Source organism: Polistes dominula, unplaced genomic scaffold (genome assembly GCF_049000335.1).
Source record: "Polistes dominula isolate Pdom_NZ unplaced genomic scaffold, Pdom_raw_medaka contig_16, whole genome shotgun sequence".
NCBI lineage: Eukaryota > Metazoa > Arthropoda > Insecta > Hymenoptera > Vespidae > Polistes > Polistes dominula.
In genome coordinates, this window is record NW_028301040.1 from 4513437 (window position 1) to 4531764 (window position 18328).

At 32.9% G+C, this 18328-nt stretch overlaps 1 protein-coding gene across 17 annotated transcripts in view; it reads right to left on the reverse strand.

Moving 5' to 3' along the window:
* Nucleotides 1-18328, reverse strand: part of LOC107064858 (protein turtle) — a 228292-nt gene that overhangs the window by 33388 nt on the left and 176576 nt on the right. For 14 of the 17 annotated variants that reach the window (XM_089174709.1, XM_089174712.1, XM_089174711.1 and 11 more), the window contains one exon: nucleotides 4285-4516. In XM_089174709.1, the coding sequence (XP_089030835.1) occupies nucleotides 4285-4516 (232 nt within the window). The remainder of the gene's footprint in view (nucleotides 1-4284; nucleotides 4517-18328) is intronic. The other 3 variants (XM_089174718.1, XM_089174713.1, XM_089174710.1) reach the window with 1 other exon arrangement.

Genomic DNA, 18328 nt, shown 5'->3' on the forward strand with positions numbered 1-18328 from the left:
TAATATAAAAATTAAATTAAATATAATTAAGTTAATAATATATTTATATTATAATTTGTATTATTATTTATATTTATAATATAAATGATATTATATATATATATATATATATATATATATATATATTTTAAAATTTAAATATTTATTTCCTTGATAAAGAAAAAGAATTATACAATAAAGTAATAATATTAAAAACAAAATTTATGGATTTTCGTATATTTGATGAATGAAATGAAAAGAAGTAATGTATCAGGCGAGAATATCACATAAGTTAGGAATAAATGGTTTAGTAGAAAGATATCGAACGAGTTCTTTCGTTTTCGTTTGTCGTATAAAGCAAGTATATTCTAGGACGGAACCAATCCAACATCCAATTCGAGAGTGTTTACATGTCAGCGACTTTATATCGTGCCGAGCGCTACAAATTGGACGAGCGCCAAACTCTACGCTTTAGATGTCCACCGCAGATGTTCGGAAGGGGATGGGGTTGGTGATGGGGAAAGAGTCTCGACTAGGGATGATAATTTCAATCCGTCGAATCTCTTATTCGAATTTCTTTCTTCGTATTCTCATTAGAATGACAATCGAAATATATCGGTAATACTTTTTGGTTACCAACGAAGACAGAAAACTACCAAAATTTACATTTACAACGAACGAATTTACGTAAGACGTGTATTTATCTTTTGAATAATATTTCACAAAATACATCATTATATTTGAGTGTAATTCTGTCTTTAATACAAACAAATGAAAATATTTTTTCTTACTTGTACTTTTAATGTAAAACTTATGTAAAACTTATGTTAATGTAATACATTCGTGACCTACGTTATTTTTACTGTATACCGCATAGAAATAAATGGAAATTTAAAACGTATTACTATAGAATACTGAAAGAATAATATTACAAATTTTTTACAATTTTTCAATATAATATATGATCAAAATAAATATAATATAAATAAAGAAATTTACGATTTATTTAATATTTCATTTAAAAAAAAGTATTCAATAAAATAATATATAAAATAAAGTAAGAACAACGTTGTAAATTTCAATGTGTTAATTAACCAATAAGATAATAAAAGAGAGAGGAGAAGGGGGTTAAGGGATATAAGGTAGTGAAACAAATAACTGATAAGTCGGTCATATTTCCACTTGTCGTTTTTTTTAGAGGATCCGTAATTACGATCCGGAATATAAATTACATACGAAGGTGAACACGTCGTAGTCCTGAGGATGTCGAGAAAAAACGGACAGCACTCTATCATTGTAATGCGAACTCGAGGGCCCGAACGGAGGCACTTCGGTGAGAAGGACAAAGGAGCTTTAAACGCTTTTCCGGTGCCCCGAGTATTTTTCTCTTTGATGCCGAGTCTATCCACGTCGTTGTCGTAGTGGTAGTAGTAGTTGTAGTAGTAGTCGAGTTTAAGCCCGAAGGCTCCAGGCTTGCTTTCGAAGCAAATGACAAGGGGTGGAAAACACGGGGGTAGGGGTAGAGAGAAAATAGAAAAAGGAGTCACCACCACCACCACCACCGCCTTCTTCCTTTCCTACTTTTTTCTATTTTTCTCTCTCTTTCGTTCTCCTTTTGTTCGTAATCTAAATGCTTTTCCTTTTCTCTCTGGCCCTTTCCGCAACGTTTATGGCCAAACAAAACGCGGCAATAAGTTTTCCCCCACCTAACACGGGTTTTTCTTTTTCTTGTTTTACCTTTTTTCTCTTTTTACTCTTCTTCTTCTTCTTCTTTTTCTTCTTCTTCTTCTTCGTGGTCTTCTTATTCTTTTGGTTTTCTATTTCCTTCTATTTCTTTCTCTCACTCTCACTCACTCACCCCTCTTGCGTCGTCGCATTGACGTTGACGAATCGAGAAAAACGCTTGCGCGGTTCTTCACAAGGCAAATATCTTTGTTCTTTCTTTTTCTTTTTCTCAATTTTTCTTCTATTTTCCTCCCTACGTCTTTCGTTTTTGCCAACGGGGAAAATTTAAAAATCTGAGATAGAGGAAACAACGACTCGAAGCTCCGTTTAACGGAGCATGAACAAGCGATACTACTACTCACGTATTTTTGCCGAATTTTTACTCGAAGATATGCAAACGAATCTTCTTTATACATCCTAATATTTATCTTTTCAATAAAGAATATTTTTGGTATATTTGTTTTTATTCCCATATTTAAATTACTTATTAATCTGCTGTCATAGCAAGAAGATACTAGTGGAAAAATAAAAAAACTCAATTTAAAAAGAAAAACCTTTAAAGTTCTTCAATTTCGTTAATGTCTTAATATTTGTTAAACGTCATTTTATTCAATTCCCAAATTGCTCGTATAAAAAATTTATATCTCAAGAAATGAATAAAAGCAAAACAAAAAAATATCATGTGGGCAGAACACACGTGTTAGAAGTGAAACCTTCGAAAAACTAAGTTTCGAGAGAAAGAGACGACTGCAGAATATCAGAAGTAGGATAATTGTTGGGTTTATTTGTTATAATATTATTATTATATTATTGTTATCACATTCAAAAATTATTATACGTTTTATTGAAAACACATATAAATAGATAACATATTACACAGCAAGCAAGTTCTCAATTCAAAGAAATGAGACGAGTTGCTTCTGGTAACTAAAAAATGCATGGTAACTAAACACCTCTGTTAGTGTAGTAAACAACTCTATAGTAACGTTTTTTCCGAAAAGTAGTGAGGTTTTTTTAATAAAGTAGTGAGGTTTTTTCCGATAAGTCCGTAGGGCGGTTCCGATAAGTCCGTAGGGTCTTTCCGATAAGTCCGTAGGGTCTTTCCGATAAGTCCGTAGGGTCTCGTCTGATAAGTCTGTAGAGCGTGTTTTATTAGGCCTCGTAGAAGAGTCTCGTAAACAAGCTTCGTTAAAAAGCCTCGTAATCGAGTTTCTTGTATTAACAAACTTTTCTATTTTATTGAAAAATTAGTATAAATTTCCTAAATACGCAAACATTTTTTTTGTAAAATTTTGCAGACAATACAATTATTTTAATCTATATATTTCATAATTATTAATAAGAATAATATTTACGAAATAAATAATTTAATATTAATTTTTCAATAAAATAGAAACATTTTTAAATAGAAAAGAAATGATACGTTTGGTAAAAAAAAACATACCACGCACCTTCTTTGTTTATGTCGACAGTCGGTTCGTTTGGACCTTATACTTTTGTCGCATACCTACGTGCTTATCTCTGCTTATTCTTTTACCCTTCTATCGCTCCTACCTACAAACATTTCGAGTATCGAAAGAATATGTGTGTTTACGCTTTGTAGTATGCAGTCGCACTCAACACACACATATACAACCAGGAGCGATAACTACGAAGCATAACATAAAGAGGAGACCGAGAATAGGAAAAACTGTATAGCTATATTCCGTCTCATTCCCTCGCAGTCTAAATCCTATGTTTGTCTCTTTTTCTCTCATTATTTAGTATGGCAACCGTTTCATAGCTTCGTTACATAGCTCCGTTTCCGTTTATTTACTTTTCAGATCACTCCCATTTTAAAGAAGTTTTCACTTCAAAAAGAAAGAGAAAGATAGAAAGATGTAAGCCTCGTCTCGTAAAGTTAATTCTTTTTTTAAAATATGACAGAAATACGTTAGTTGTAGACGTATAATCTGCTTAAGCTCGAAGTAATATGAAGAGGAATGGGGTAGGGGCAGGGAGGTTGGTGGGTATGGAAAAGAGAACTCAAGAAAAAGGCGGGGTAAAAGGGAGGAGATGAGAATTTGGGGTGAGTATGATGTAACTTCTTACTCTCTGACGTAAGTCGGATGAAAACTTTGGAAAAAGTAGTAACTACGACAAGTAACTACTGTGGGTAAAAAACTTTTTTACCACCCACCGGTGTAGGGTGGAGTCAGCCCTTACGTCGATCGGTATCCTTCTTTATTTTTACACAAGACAAATATGACGAAGAAAAACAAAAGAATGAATTGAAAAAAAAATTTTCAAAATATATTAATATTTATTAAAATAAAATATCAATCCATCAATTTTGTTGTTGAAATATTTCTCTACTTTTTTATAATTATTTTTGTATTTTTTATAAAACTCGATAGCAAATACTACGTCAAAAAAATGTAATCTGCAATTAAAGAAAATTGTTATATGATGATAAAAGTATTGATATTAATAAAAATAATAATAGTAAAAAATTAGCACGAATTATTCTGCAATTAAAGAAAATTATTATGACGATAATAGTATTAATATTAATAATAATAATAATAAAAAATCACTAACCGTGGACGTCGAGATGGAACCAGGTACCATTCTTGTCACTGTTAGGCGACCTGTTGAGGAAGACGACCTTGCACTCGTACCAGCCTTGATCGCTCTCACGGATGTTTGTAAGGTTTAGGCTGGCCATTCCGTAATTCGAATTTGGGCTCACTCTCGAGACGCGACCTTCGTACCCTTCGCCACTGTGGGTTGGATACGTCTCGTACCATATGTATATCGGTATCTCCTGCCCCTTGCACCAACACCAACACGCAACATAAACGAGGGATCGCAATGTACGCGAGATTACCGATGCGAGTTTTTTTTATTCAACAGATTTTATATTTTTCTTTCTATTTCTTATCATTCGAATTTTACAATTCAATTTGATTTATTCTTTCAATTAGTTTGTATTTTTTTTTTATTTATAATCACTCGCATCGGTTGAATAAATTATGAAACGATGACATATGAACGAAAAGAAGATAATGCAGCGATAAAGACGAAGGTAAAGTTTGATTTTTTTTTTTTAATAAATTTCTCCTATTATCGGAGAACGGGCACGATGGATGTGCGACTAAAAGCAAAATTTGTATTAAATTCTTCTCATTTTCAATCAAATTTTTAATTTTAATTTTTTTTTGTACATTTTCATGTCTTTTTTAATTAACATTTTTGAATCCATCATGCCAGGTAAATTGATATTAACAATGAAATTCCCGTCACATGCATTGAGCAACTTATGAATGAAATAAAATCAGGGTGCAAATTAATATTTCTAAAGTACAACAAAAAAAAAATACAAAAAGTAGAGAAAAGAAAGATGTAAAATAGACGATGAAAGAAGATAAAAAATAAAAAAAAGAATCGATGATAATATAGAACGTGGTTCGTTTACTTGATCAACGATAAAAAAAAAAAGATACATGCAACTATAGTTTTCGTGCTAGTGATGTTTACTGAAAAACGTTTTTCCTAGGATCTTCCGTTAGAAAATGCAAGCGCAGTTTCGGATTACCAGAGGACTCTCCGATGTCGCTCGTTTTTGTCTCAAGGATAGTAACACAGTGTGATAGGAGATGGATATAGTATTTGAGAGAGTGGGAAAGAGAAAGAGAGAAAGAGAGGAAGGGCGTACGAATTGCAATCGAATCCGATCGGATCGTAGTAGTATCCACTCCAATTTCCGAGCCCAATGATTCGGTCTATTGGAGCATCCGCATCGCATCAAATAGTTCGAAATCGAGTCATCTGCCTGATAACATTTAACTCTCAATCAAGATTCGTCTCCTGTCTAGGTGGTGATGTCAAAGAAGAATCATTTTCAGAACTGTGTGGTCTCATAATCATCATCCTACAAATATTATCTTTAACTCTTTAATTATTTTTTTTTTTAACGAAAAGTATCTTCAATGAAGACTCAAAATTTAGAACTACTTACATTTTTATGTTTCTTTTTTTATAAGAAAACTACTAAATTACATTTCAAAGTAACTTTTTCTTCAATTTATTATCTCATTATTTTATAAAAAGTATCAATAATAATAATAATAATAATAACAAATGTAAGTAATTATAAAGTGCATACTTCATTTAAATCTGATTTTTTCAATGAAATATTCGATGTGCAGCAACTCGGATTTAATATAATTGTTAATCAATGATTATTGGCTAGACGATATTATACTAAATATACATGTTGTAGATTTATATATATATAAACAGAAACTTTTAGTAGATTATCATATATAATATGAAATAATAGAATTAACGGGAGGACAATACTATAAGACTTTCCTATGCTGGTAGCATAGAAAGGTACGTCGTTGGGCATTAGCTGCCCCAGTTGTGACGTATTCTATTTCAAGCTGGCCTAGTTGCATTGATAATAACGACGACCACGACGATGCTTAGGATGACTACGATGTCGAAGAGGTTGGACTCGACTCGCGTGATTTCAATATCGTTTTCCCTTGAGTCACCATTCACTTCGTTTCGGTATCGTCATTCGGTTGCAATGTATTATGCGACTAGCATGCCATGTAAAATATATATATATATATAGTTATATATACGTATGTATCGAGTCAGAGAATGCACTCGAGCGCAAAGTGCCAGAAAAGGTCATCCTCGGTTCCGCTTTCCTTCGGGAATGCTACACACTTTCCTGCTCGTTTATTCAATCCCCTACTATTCTGCTTCCCTCCCATCTACAGACCCATTTTACCCATACCCACATCCGTACTCACACCAATCCAATCCTCTCTTCTCGACTTTGGTTGCACGATTACCGTAAAGTACGTCCCTAGCAATGCTCGATTTTTCCAACGAAACGCGAAAATCATTTACCAAGCGATTACCTTTTAACCCACTCTTTTTTTTCCTTTTTATTTTCTTTATTTCTTTTACTTCAAAGTAGTAACATTTTCTTCCCTTTTTTCTTCTTTTCAATAGGAAAGAAAAAAACTAAGAAAATCGTAGTTTTTTTAATTGAAAGATGCACGTGGTGATCGATAACAAAACATTCCTTGTTAATTTTAACGATTTTTTTTTTTAATCCTTCAAGGGAAGGTTTAAACAATTTGCTAGTTGGCCAGTAACAAATTCGTTTGCCCATTTTCTACGAAAAGGTATAAGGAAAAGTATTTCTTGTAATGTTCTAATATTAAGAATTCAGAGATAAAAGAAAAAAAAATATAATTGTAAAATGGGTCGAAAATGTAAGAGAGAGAGAGAGAGAAGTGCAAGGATTAAAACAGGAGCTTTGGACGTAATGAGAGAAGAAGAACGAAGAAGACCTGGGCGTGGAATAAATTATGAGAACGAATTGTAGTTTTCAAAGTGGTCTCCTGAACTTTTTGTATATTTTTTTTTCTTCTTCGAAAAGAAGTAGAGACAAAAAAGAAAATAGAGTGCGAAGAAGGATGAAAAAAAGGAACTAAAATGAAAAGATATGATGTAGATCGTTGAAAAAAACCCCTTGAAGAAGGCACGATATATGCAGGGAAGCATAAACGCGTCATAGCTATGAGTATCGTGACCCTGAGTGAATAAGCGAGAATATAACTCTGGCTCTCTCTTTCGTACTAGCACCTATGAGAAAAAGAGAGAGAGAGAGAAAGAGAGAGAGAGAGAGTAGGCGTTTTACACCTACGCCTACGAGAAGACTGTCGACGACATATAGGTCGCTTTACTTTTCTCTCTCTTTCTCTCACTTTTTCTCACTTTTTCCTTCTTTCATTCCTTTTGTTTGCACTCGGCCCTATTTTCTCAGCAACGCTCTCAGTCACGTTATTGTTTGAAAGGCATACGATCATCTTCTTCGCGAAGTCGCCTTTTCACAGGAAAGAGAAACGAACGAATGAACGAACGAATGAATGAATGAATGAGCGAACGATGAATTTGAGATTGGATCCCGTAGCTTTAATTATTCACGATGAATTCGTTGTATAGTTAGACATTAAGATTTTAAATTAAAATTGACTTTTGAATTATTAACAAAACTATAATACGAAAATTGTTTTAAAGTACAAAAAGATTTCAATATTTTACTCGTATTATTTTTAATTTCAAATGTTATTTTATCTGATCGTTAGATCGATATTAAACTTTTTAATAATATATTTATAATAATAAATGTGTGTATGTGTATGTTTTATAATCACATTTACTCTAAACTCGAATAATAAATTAAAGATTGTTCCTATCAATGGTCTTTACATTTTATTTGCAATTAGTCGATTTGATAAACTAATATACCTCACTACACACACATTTATATATCAAAATGTTCTTTCAGATAAATGAAAGTGCAAAAAGATAAAAAGAAAGAAATAAAAATAAAAAATGAGGCGTTGAAAGAATAGAAGAAGAAGAAGAAGAAGAAGAAGAAGAAGAAGAAGAAGGTCTGATTTTATGGATGCGTAAACTCGAGAAAAGAAAATCTTGATAATTTAGTCGTAGAAAAGTGTGGATAAAAAGTGGGGGTACAGTAAAAGAGATAAAAAAAAAAGAAAAGAAAAGAAAAAAAAGAAATAAAACGATAAGGAAAGAAAGAAGGAAAAGGGAAGTTGGTTTGCACTGTTGAGAGAGAAGGAAAAGGGGGAGAATGAAAAAGGAGAATAGAAAGAGGTCATTCTCATTCCCTATGCGCACCACGACGACGACCGTGCTACTTAGGTCACTCGAGAAAAGGGAGAGAGGAGAGGAGAGGAGTAACAGCAGCTCGCATGCGGTACGTGTTGCGGAAATTTTGATAATTCATCCAGCCTGCTACGTGATGAGGGGGGAAATGGACGTAACATACGTTTCGTGATGGCCAATGCGACGAGATCACTTGGTGGAAAAGGGCAAGAGGGTGGAAAAGGGCAAGAGCAGGAGAAGGAAGGGAAAAACACGATAAAGAAGAAGACTGAAAATGTGTGCTTTGATATTTTAAGCCTAGCCACGTATTCTCAGGAGATATAACTTCAACTTGGTACCATCTTCTTCTTCTTCTTTCTCTTTTTTTACTTCGTGAATCGTTAATGAGCAAGGTACATCTCGAAATTCTGATCCAACTAAGCCATGAACCAACTATATTCCAGCTATTTGTCCGTTTTTTCTCAACCTCCCTTTTAAAATCCCAACCAATTGACTTACCCGATTGCATTTTCGTTCGAATAGATACTCCAAAAAGATCGAATCAAATTTTCAACTATTAACGTTATTTTATATTTATACGTGGTCTATTGTTTCATTTATATCACCACTCAACTTCGTTAAATTATCAATTTCGTTATAATTTTAACGCATAACGAGAAACATAATTAATTATACCACCAAGTATGGCCTGGCATTGTGCCAAAGAAAATTTACAACCAGCAATATTTCATTAATAGGTATATATATAACATATATAGTTATCTTTCTCTCTCTCTCTCTCTCTCTCTCTCTCTCTCTCTCTCTCTCATGGTACTCACCACTACTCGTAAAATTATACGTGGCTTCCAAATGATAATTAACCAGATTCAAAAGAGGATACCAGCCATAGACGTATAAATCCAAATGGTTTAATTTTCATCCATCGATCAGCCATAAGTAATTTGATTTTTATAAAACGTATTGATTAATTATACGCATTAAAAACTTTTTTTCACCTTTGAATAATAAAAATCCCTTTTACAACGATTAATTGCTTTTTGCAATATTAAAAATATTTTTTAAATCGTATAGTATTGAAATTTTGTTAATTTATTTTTAAGTTTAGAAATGCAACGAAAAAAGAAACAAAAATATTTATAAGAAGATATAACTAGAGAACGTTAGTGGCATTGAGTTAAAAAAAGGGGGTGGTAGAGAAAGTAATGGGTGGTAGAAGAAGACTGGTAAAGAAGCTTAATGGAGCATTGGCACTTTACAGAGAAACTCACTCCGTTTAAAGGACAAGTTTTCGAAGGTACTTCCTTCGAGAAAGTTACCGAAGCTGATATCACTTTTGGGAAAAGGCAATCGAGTCCGAAGGGTCTTGCGAGAAGTCATTCTTGAATCTGGAATAGAACCTAAGAAACTATTTGCAATATGAATGCTTTACCCATGAAGCTTTAACGCTTGCATAAGAGAAAGAGAGAGAGAGAGAGAGAGAGAGAGAGAGAAAGCATATATTACTCGCATAAGTTTTGCGAGAAAATCAAGCTACCGATTGTTAAGATTTGCGAAGCAGAAATGCAATTGAACTTACAAAAGTCAGCTGTTTCTAATTTACAAATGAATGTTGTTTGTTATCGAAAATTATTTTCTTTCTAATAAATCGAGAGGGTGGGGGGCGGAGTTGAAGTTAGTTATTGTCGAAAGGAAAATCAATTTTTCATTTCAACCGGTTACGAATTCTAACCATCGAACAAAGCTGCTGCTTTCTTCGTGCATAGTATTTCGAGTAATAAGGAACTTTAATTATTTATCGGAAAATTATAGTTCAGTCTGACTGACATAGATGTTGTCATCGATGTCTAACGTTTCCCCCCCCCCTCTCTTATATATAAGTATAATTTTTGTTTCTTTTTCTTGCTACATTTCTCAAGGTTATCTTTCCACGAACGTTTTCCATACCATCGTGAAACGTGTTGAAATATCGTAATATATGAGCGTACGCTTATACGTTTGTTCCACGAACAAGTCTAGTTTTTATTTTTGGCACGAGAGAATGAAGTTTACCTTAAAAAAAAGAAAAAAGAAAAATGAAAAAAAAAAACACTGTAAATACTTCCCTTCCAAATAAACAGGAATATGTAAACTTTCTAGCACACCACCAACCAACGTTACCGCACAAATACCGAATACTTCGCGCGTAAGGAAAAGAGGATAAAAAGGAAAAAAAGAAAAGAAAAAGTAGAATGTGGAAATTCACAAAATTTACAGCGGGGAACGTTGAATATTCTAGAAAAAAAAAAAAAAGATAAACGTAGATTCCACGATTCCCGTTTACAGTCGCGTCACGAAAAAGGGAGAAAATTGTCTTCGTTCGGGACAAACAGGTCTTTGGTGTTTACCTTTGCGCCCCTGTTCTTTGGTATTTCTATTCCACCTATGGAAACAATGCATGCTGTATGAACAGAATAAAGGGATAGAACGTGTGTTGTTAGTGTTTTTTTTCTTTTTCATTTTTTCGGTAAAGTCGCATATGAAATTGCATTTGATAATATTTTTGTCCTTCGTGACTCGAAAGTAAAAAAAAGTTAAGTAACTACCCTTGAAGGTCTCGGGCTTAAGCAAGTCTCAATTAAATGTTCTAATAGAATCAACTCGCGTTGAAATATATACCAAGTGTATCGATCATTTCGTCGAAAGGAATAAGTCTCGAATGAAGGCCAAGTTAACGACTTTTCTTTTATTATTTTTTTTAATTTCAAAATTTCATTCTAAATAGCACGAAAATGCACGCGTATTATTATCCAAATATACACGCGCGTTAATTATTTCGTTAAACGAACAATATAATTCTAATCGATAAATCTGAAAGAATGCCAATGGGCTCGTGAAAAAAGAATAAAAAAAAACGCAAGCTTACCAATTAGAAAATATAATGAGCATTGAAAGGACGAGCCTGTAAAATCCCTTCTTTCGTTTTGTTCACATCCTCTTGCTCTTTCATACGTCAGAATGAAAATGAGACGATTAAGAGAGAGAGAAAGGGAAGAAAAAGTGTAAGAGGTGGAATGAGAGGAATGTGAAACGGATGAGGGACAGGGTCGAGGGTTAAATCTACCACGCGGCAGCGAGTAAAGGTGGGGGTGGGACTAGGTGGTGGTAACCCTGACACAGTTGAATAGTTCTAGCCTCCGTGAGTCTCTGCATTATGTATGTAGACCTCCTAACCCCCGTTGCCGCGTTGGTCTCGACTGCGTCAGCCAACAACGTGCACCAACCCCTGCACCCTCGTTGTACTTAGTAAACCTACCTACATAGAAACCCTTCGCGTTACCTGCAAGTAACGACCGTACTCTCGAATCCTGTTGGTAGTATGAGTGGCACACGCGCGCACGCGAATTCACTCCAAAGAGGAATTGTCTCGGCCAGGGCCACGAACCATTCTCTGGTATATTCTACGATCGATATTAACAGTGTGCTAAGAATAATTACCTCATGGATTTCACGAAAGAGAAAAAGAAATAGAAAGAAATATATATATGTATATATCACATTATAGATCGTTCAAGCTCGTTATTTCAATTGTAACTTTTATGAGCTTGTTCGATCTTATTGAAGATCTTCATTAAAGACTCATATTACTAGTGTTTACGTATAATAGTATCATTGATATAACCAACAGGGTAAAATAGAAGTTGTTGTTCTATTGGTCGGTCAAGACTTTGTTGCAAAGTATGTTCGATGTATTTAAAAATAAAAAGAACCAGGATGTAATGCATTTAATTTGTAAATACAGTAAATTCCCACATTTTATTGTGAGTACATTGTAAGAAGATTGTATTATATGAAAATAGTAATCGCAATATTTTTTCACAAGTCAGAGGAATTCGTTTTTTACGGGAATCTATTCTATCGCGAACTTTTTTTTTATCAACTATTGTATTCTTTAAAAAAGAAAAAAGAAAAAATAAAACTGCTAATTATTATTTCTCCTGGAAGGTAGACAAGTTTCTTCAAGTAATAAATAAAAATTTCGACGTTTATATGTAGAAATAATTCATGGAATACAAGTTCTTTTACGCGTTATATTAAATATATATATATTTCATAATGTATTTTATTCATATTCCCTATTTCGTATAATATAATTACCGTCCGAATAACAACCAAATATGTCTTCAAACTTCTATCTCTGAAAGTTAACGTGCCACAGATATTTCAAGTATAATTATCCGAGAGTACCAATAATACGCTTCGTAAGTTCGTCCGTTTATAGCGGAATCACGTGCTAGGATATACACAGTTTCGCCTACTTCAAACTTTTCGAAATTATTAGTTCTCTAGAAGAAGAGAACCAGCAGAGAATAAGAGAGAGAGAGAGAGAGAGAAAGAGAGAGAGAGAGAGTGAGAGAACGAAAGAGAAAGAGAAATAGAAAGAGAAATAGAATACCTAGTTTCACGTAGTTTCCAATTTATAATTCGATCGCGAACGATGACTTCTACTCGAATATATAGAATTCTCTACGCATGTACATTGAGAATACTTGAGAAAACGCTTCAATTATTTAACGAGTTAGACGGAACTTCATTTCCAACATTTGTTGATTTAACAAAAAGACCGAATCAACGTTTAAAATCATTGAAAACAAACCTAAGACGATAGTGTGTGTGGAGAGAGAGAGAGAGAGAGAGAGAGAAAGTATATCAACGAAGAAAAAGGAATATAGATAATAAATTAGTCACTCCATGTTTCAAATTCGCGATATCGTTGAAGAAAATTTAAATTGCACCTTACGAAGGATATGCAAACAACCTCGGCAGAGTTTCTTTCTCATTTCGGAATAATTCTCTTTCCGAGATAACATTTTATAGTAAAACTTCATAATATCGTCAGCCTTCAAACCCACCCCCTAACTTCTCTCCCTTTCCTTCCCTTCTTCTTCCATTTACTATCCTTCTCTTTCCTTCTTCACCTACCCGCGAATTCGTTGGCCTCCGTGCAACTTAAATTAATTCCCTTCTTCGTTGGCATTTCATAACGAAAATCGCTTTACGCGTTCGAAAGATTACGATCTTGGAAAAATGCTGCTACTGATGCTGATGCTTTTTCTTTATTTTTTTGTTTTTTAATACGTTATCAAATGATCACTGCTAATTACAGAAAAAGAAATATCATAAATAAATATAACTAGTAGATTTTTTAATAATAATAAGATAATAGAGTACATCGTTGACAATGCAAAGGAAAAAGATCAGTGTGGTCAAAACGATAAGAAAGAGGAAAGAATAAAGAAACCATTTAGTAAAAAAGGGTATGAAAAGAGAGAAATAAAAGAGAAAGAGAATCTGCCGAGCGGTTAGAGTGGTTGAAAGCTTCGAGATGATTTTCAGAAAAGAAGTTATGAAGAAGTTGAAGAAGAAGAAACGAGTAAGAGAGAGAGAGAGAAGAACTGAGGTTTTGCTCCCAGCCAGTAGCGCATATCTACGAGTAGTGAAACGCCAGTGAAATTGAATTGCAGGAAGGTGCCTTTTTCTTTTTTTTTTTTTTCTTTTCTTTTTATTCCTTCTACCTTTTCTCTCTCTCTCTCTCTCTCTCTCTCTCTCTCAATTCTTTTTTTCTTTATTCTTTTTTTTACTTTTACTTCCAGCTATCTTTTTCATTTGCTTTTTTTCCCATCTCTACTTCTGATTCTTTCCTCGTACCAAAGCCGATCCTCCTTTGCCTCGAGTGTTTGCGCAATTGACTCATGTCCCCGTTTGTTTCATTAAATTACGCTATACTACCCCCACACCAAACAAACCCTCTTTCTCATCTCATCAGTTACTTCAACTTACGTTTCTTCACTGGATTTTTACACACATGTTAGTACCTTTTTATCACAATATCTTATCCTTTTTTTTCCCTTTTCTTAAAACCAAACCTAATCGATCTAATTTGCTATTAAAAATATTAAATATTTCCTATTATCCTAAATTTATTCTTTTTATTTAATTTCTATCAAAAATAAATGTACCAAAAATAAATAATAAATAGAATATACAATTGTCAAGATATAATTGTTATTCAATAAATGTAAGTAGAGTTACAAGTAGTTAAAGTAAATGATAAAGTTATCGTTTTGAGATGATAAAGATTTTTCACACCCTTAGTTCAATCTCTCGCTTTCCCTCTCTCTTCTTCTCTTTCTCTTTCTCTTTCGATCCCAGCTTAGTTAGTCACTGACGGATAAATGCAAATAGACGACGCGTATGCAAATTACGCGTGGTTAAACGCTCGCGCGAGTGACATGAAGAGAGGGTGCAGGTACGTGTATATATGTGTATGTGTGTGTGTGTGAAGATACGAGGAACCTCGGAACGGAACAGGCAACGGTGTGCCATCCGGATGTGGATCTGATCCCTAAAGGAATATTACGTGGAGCACATGACGACGTTATGAAGCTGACTCCTATTACTATCACTATATATGTATTGTGTGTGTGAGGGTATTTACGCGTTTGTGATCTATACTATGTGTGTATGTGTGGATTAATTCTATATAGGTACCCGACGATACATTCACGTGATCGTCTCAAATAATATTACCTGTCAAACTCGACAGACACGGATACATGACGTGATACGAGATACGCTCGAACCTTCCACTCCACGTATATATTATATTATATTATATTATACATATACACACATATACGTGTGTATATATATATATATATATATATCAAATATATGCATGCATATTCTATCGTAACGTACATTTATAGATTTAGTTTCCACATTAATGAACAACAAACTTTACGATCGAAGTGATATAACCATACGATTAATATTCAACGATCGATCTATTCGATATAATAATTATTTCAGCTATTCGCGTTGGTTTAGAATTTCAATTGGAAATCTTAAAAGATAAATGTATTTATATATAAAGATAATTTTTTGATTTTCAATTTTATACTTTAATTACAAATCATTCATTGATTGTTCCTTAATAAGATTAGTTTAAATTAGTGAAGATTTTTATAATATATCTTTCTAAAAAATTGCATTTAATTATTTCGTACAAAAGCTTTTGAATTTTAATTGAATTATTTACGATATAACATTGATGTATAAAAAAATTAGAATAAATATTTAAGACGAATCATGATGTATGCCATTGAAAAAAATGCATAAAAAAAGAATAGTGATTCGAATTCGTATCAAAAATAGAAATGGTCGGATTAAATTAAAGAGAAGAGAAAGCATCAACGCTTGTCTACGTTGAAAATATCTTCATACGAGTTTATGGCATTTTGTTTCTGTATTCAACGTTGTTAGGTATCACGAACACCTACCCCGAATAAAAACGTATTTTCCACGATTCGCTAGTCCTTTTCCAAACCTCGAAATGTTACTGTCCACGCATACGTGTACGGATGTTTCAAACTATAACAAAAAAGAAATAGAAGGGTGGGAAGGTAAAAAACAAAATCGACGATGAATCCACGAGCTCGGTCATAAACGGAATGTCGTTTCGTTGTTTTCCACGAAAATCCGAAGTGCCACAACGTTGACGATAATATAAATCAAGCATACGACTTTGACAACCATTTTTCATGCTCTTCCCAATTCGAAAGACTTTTTTGAAATTTTTATTTTTTTATTTTTCTAATTACTTTTTTTTATTTGTTTTTCTTTCGCGGTTTTCTCCCCCAGTCTTCATTAGGTTCGATTATCATCGCATTCTAAGTCTGAAACTGTAAAATACGTTTCGATGGACGAGAAACAACATAAGGACGTTGATATGTATGTATATATGTGTGTGTGTGTGTGTTGTAATCCTTATTCATTTCATCCGACTTCACGTCTTTTCTAATTAGACTTTAGATGACCAGTCATTTCTTTGTTCTTCTTTTAAATATCTAGCTCATAATAAGACTTTTCCGCTAATTAGAGAGGTTACTATTTTCGTGTATATTTTAAACGATTTCTTTACGAAAGTAAGGATACAATTTTTAAAATTATTTTTAACGAGTTTTTATAAATTTGTTGAGATAAGAATACAAGATGAGAACATAGATAAAAATTTAATCATTAATTTGATCTTAGATTCGAATTTTTACGATTCTTAATATCAGAGATATTAAACTTGTAAGTTAATGAAAGTATTTAAAATCATGTCATTGAAAAAATAATTTCATTAATAAATTATTGACCTAGTGATCTAAATAAATTCTTGGAATTTACGCACTAGTAATTGTTAATAATAAACTCCTGAGATGCACATTAAACTTATGAATCGAGAATTGCATAAAGATTTATTTTTAGGAACGAAAAATCATTAAAAAATTGAAATTTAAAGAGACAAATGTTGTCTTTTTGACTATGCATTTTATGCTGTTATAAAACAAAAAATTAAACATTTTTTAAATAGACTTACGTATTCACAGTAATATGTTAACCGAATACAAAGTAGTATTTAAAAAGGTAAAAAGTAAAGTAAATGAATAAAGAAACTTTTTATACGAGGGCAAATACCGGTATGTGCTATTAATGGTAGCAACCCTAGCTGTAGCACATGTGTCCTTGATTTGAATGAAAGATGTCAATGAAGGAAATATCGATCCTATATCGGCGAAGCTTTTAAAATGCCGATGGCTTTAAATAATCCTTGTTTTTTTTATTTTTTTTTAAAAGACGACGAATGTATCTAAAGACAATATTGCTTGTCACAGAAAAAAAAGAAAAATTACATTAAAATAAAATGATTACATTTTAATTTTTTACAATTAATAAAAAAAGTATTTTTATATTATTAATCATTTGAATTAGTTGACAAAAATCTGACATCTCAAACATGTGGATAACACACATGTTTCATTAGCATCCTCGATATGTAAACTTGTGTTTCCCATCCACGTATAACTAAAAGTGATACAAAAGGGTAAGGAAAACATACGACGAATGGCGCGAAAAACGAGATTCGTCCTTGCACGAGCCTACAAGAAATAAAAAAAAACACAGAGAGAGAGAGAGAGAGAAGAAAAAAAATCGTTGAACGAGAAGAGAAATTAGTTGTCAGGCACAGAAGCATTGGATGGGTGTCGCAATTTTACCCGGACTACTACCGTGATTTATGCGAGATTTCAGGGACGTTACGTAGAAAAAAAAGAAGACACAAAAAAGTCCCCTATCGTTTTTTTTTTATTTCTTTTTCTTTTTTCCTACAGTAATATAAAAATTGTCAAAGGATGAGAATGCTTGAGCCAGTTGTCTCGATCTTTTGACATAAAAATTGCACGGTTTATTCTTTCCCCCTCTCTCTCTCTCTCTCTCTCTCTCTCTCTCTCTCTCTACCTTTCAGTTTAATTCTAAAATTTAATATATATAAATATAATAATTAATAGTTAAAATATTTATTATAACATAAAAATTAATATTAACCCTTTGAGTTCTATGGACGCATATGTGTATGTTTATATTACTGTACAATAATGTAATTTTTATATTAATTAATTAAATTATATTTATACAGAGAAACTTTAATTATTCAATATAATTTATTATTAGAATGTAGTTAATAAGCTATTCCGTTCCTACAAAACATTTTAGGTAAAAGTATTCAGCATTCAAAGGGTTAATAGAAACTTCTTCAAACAAGATTCCTATTAGAAAATTGTCAGTTCTCGAACATAGAGACGAATGATACCGATATATATATATATAAATAATTACTTAGGACAGAACAATTTCTAAATACATAACAAATTATGATCTGCCGATCCTGTAACGGGCACCGGTTAATCGATAGGAATAGCTGATTAAGCATACATTAAAGGGGGTAAAGCAAAAAAGATTACTTCCGCCGCATTGCGGGCATGCGGATATTTATGAGATCATTGGGCTGGTGATCGGGTAGACTAATTGCCAGAACAATGGTGCAATTATACGTCGAATT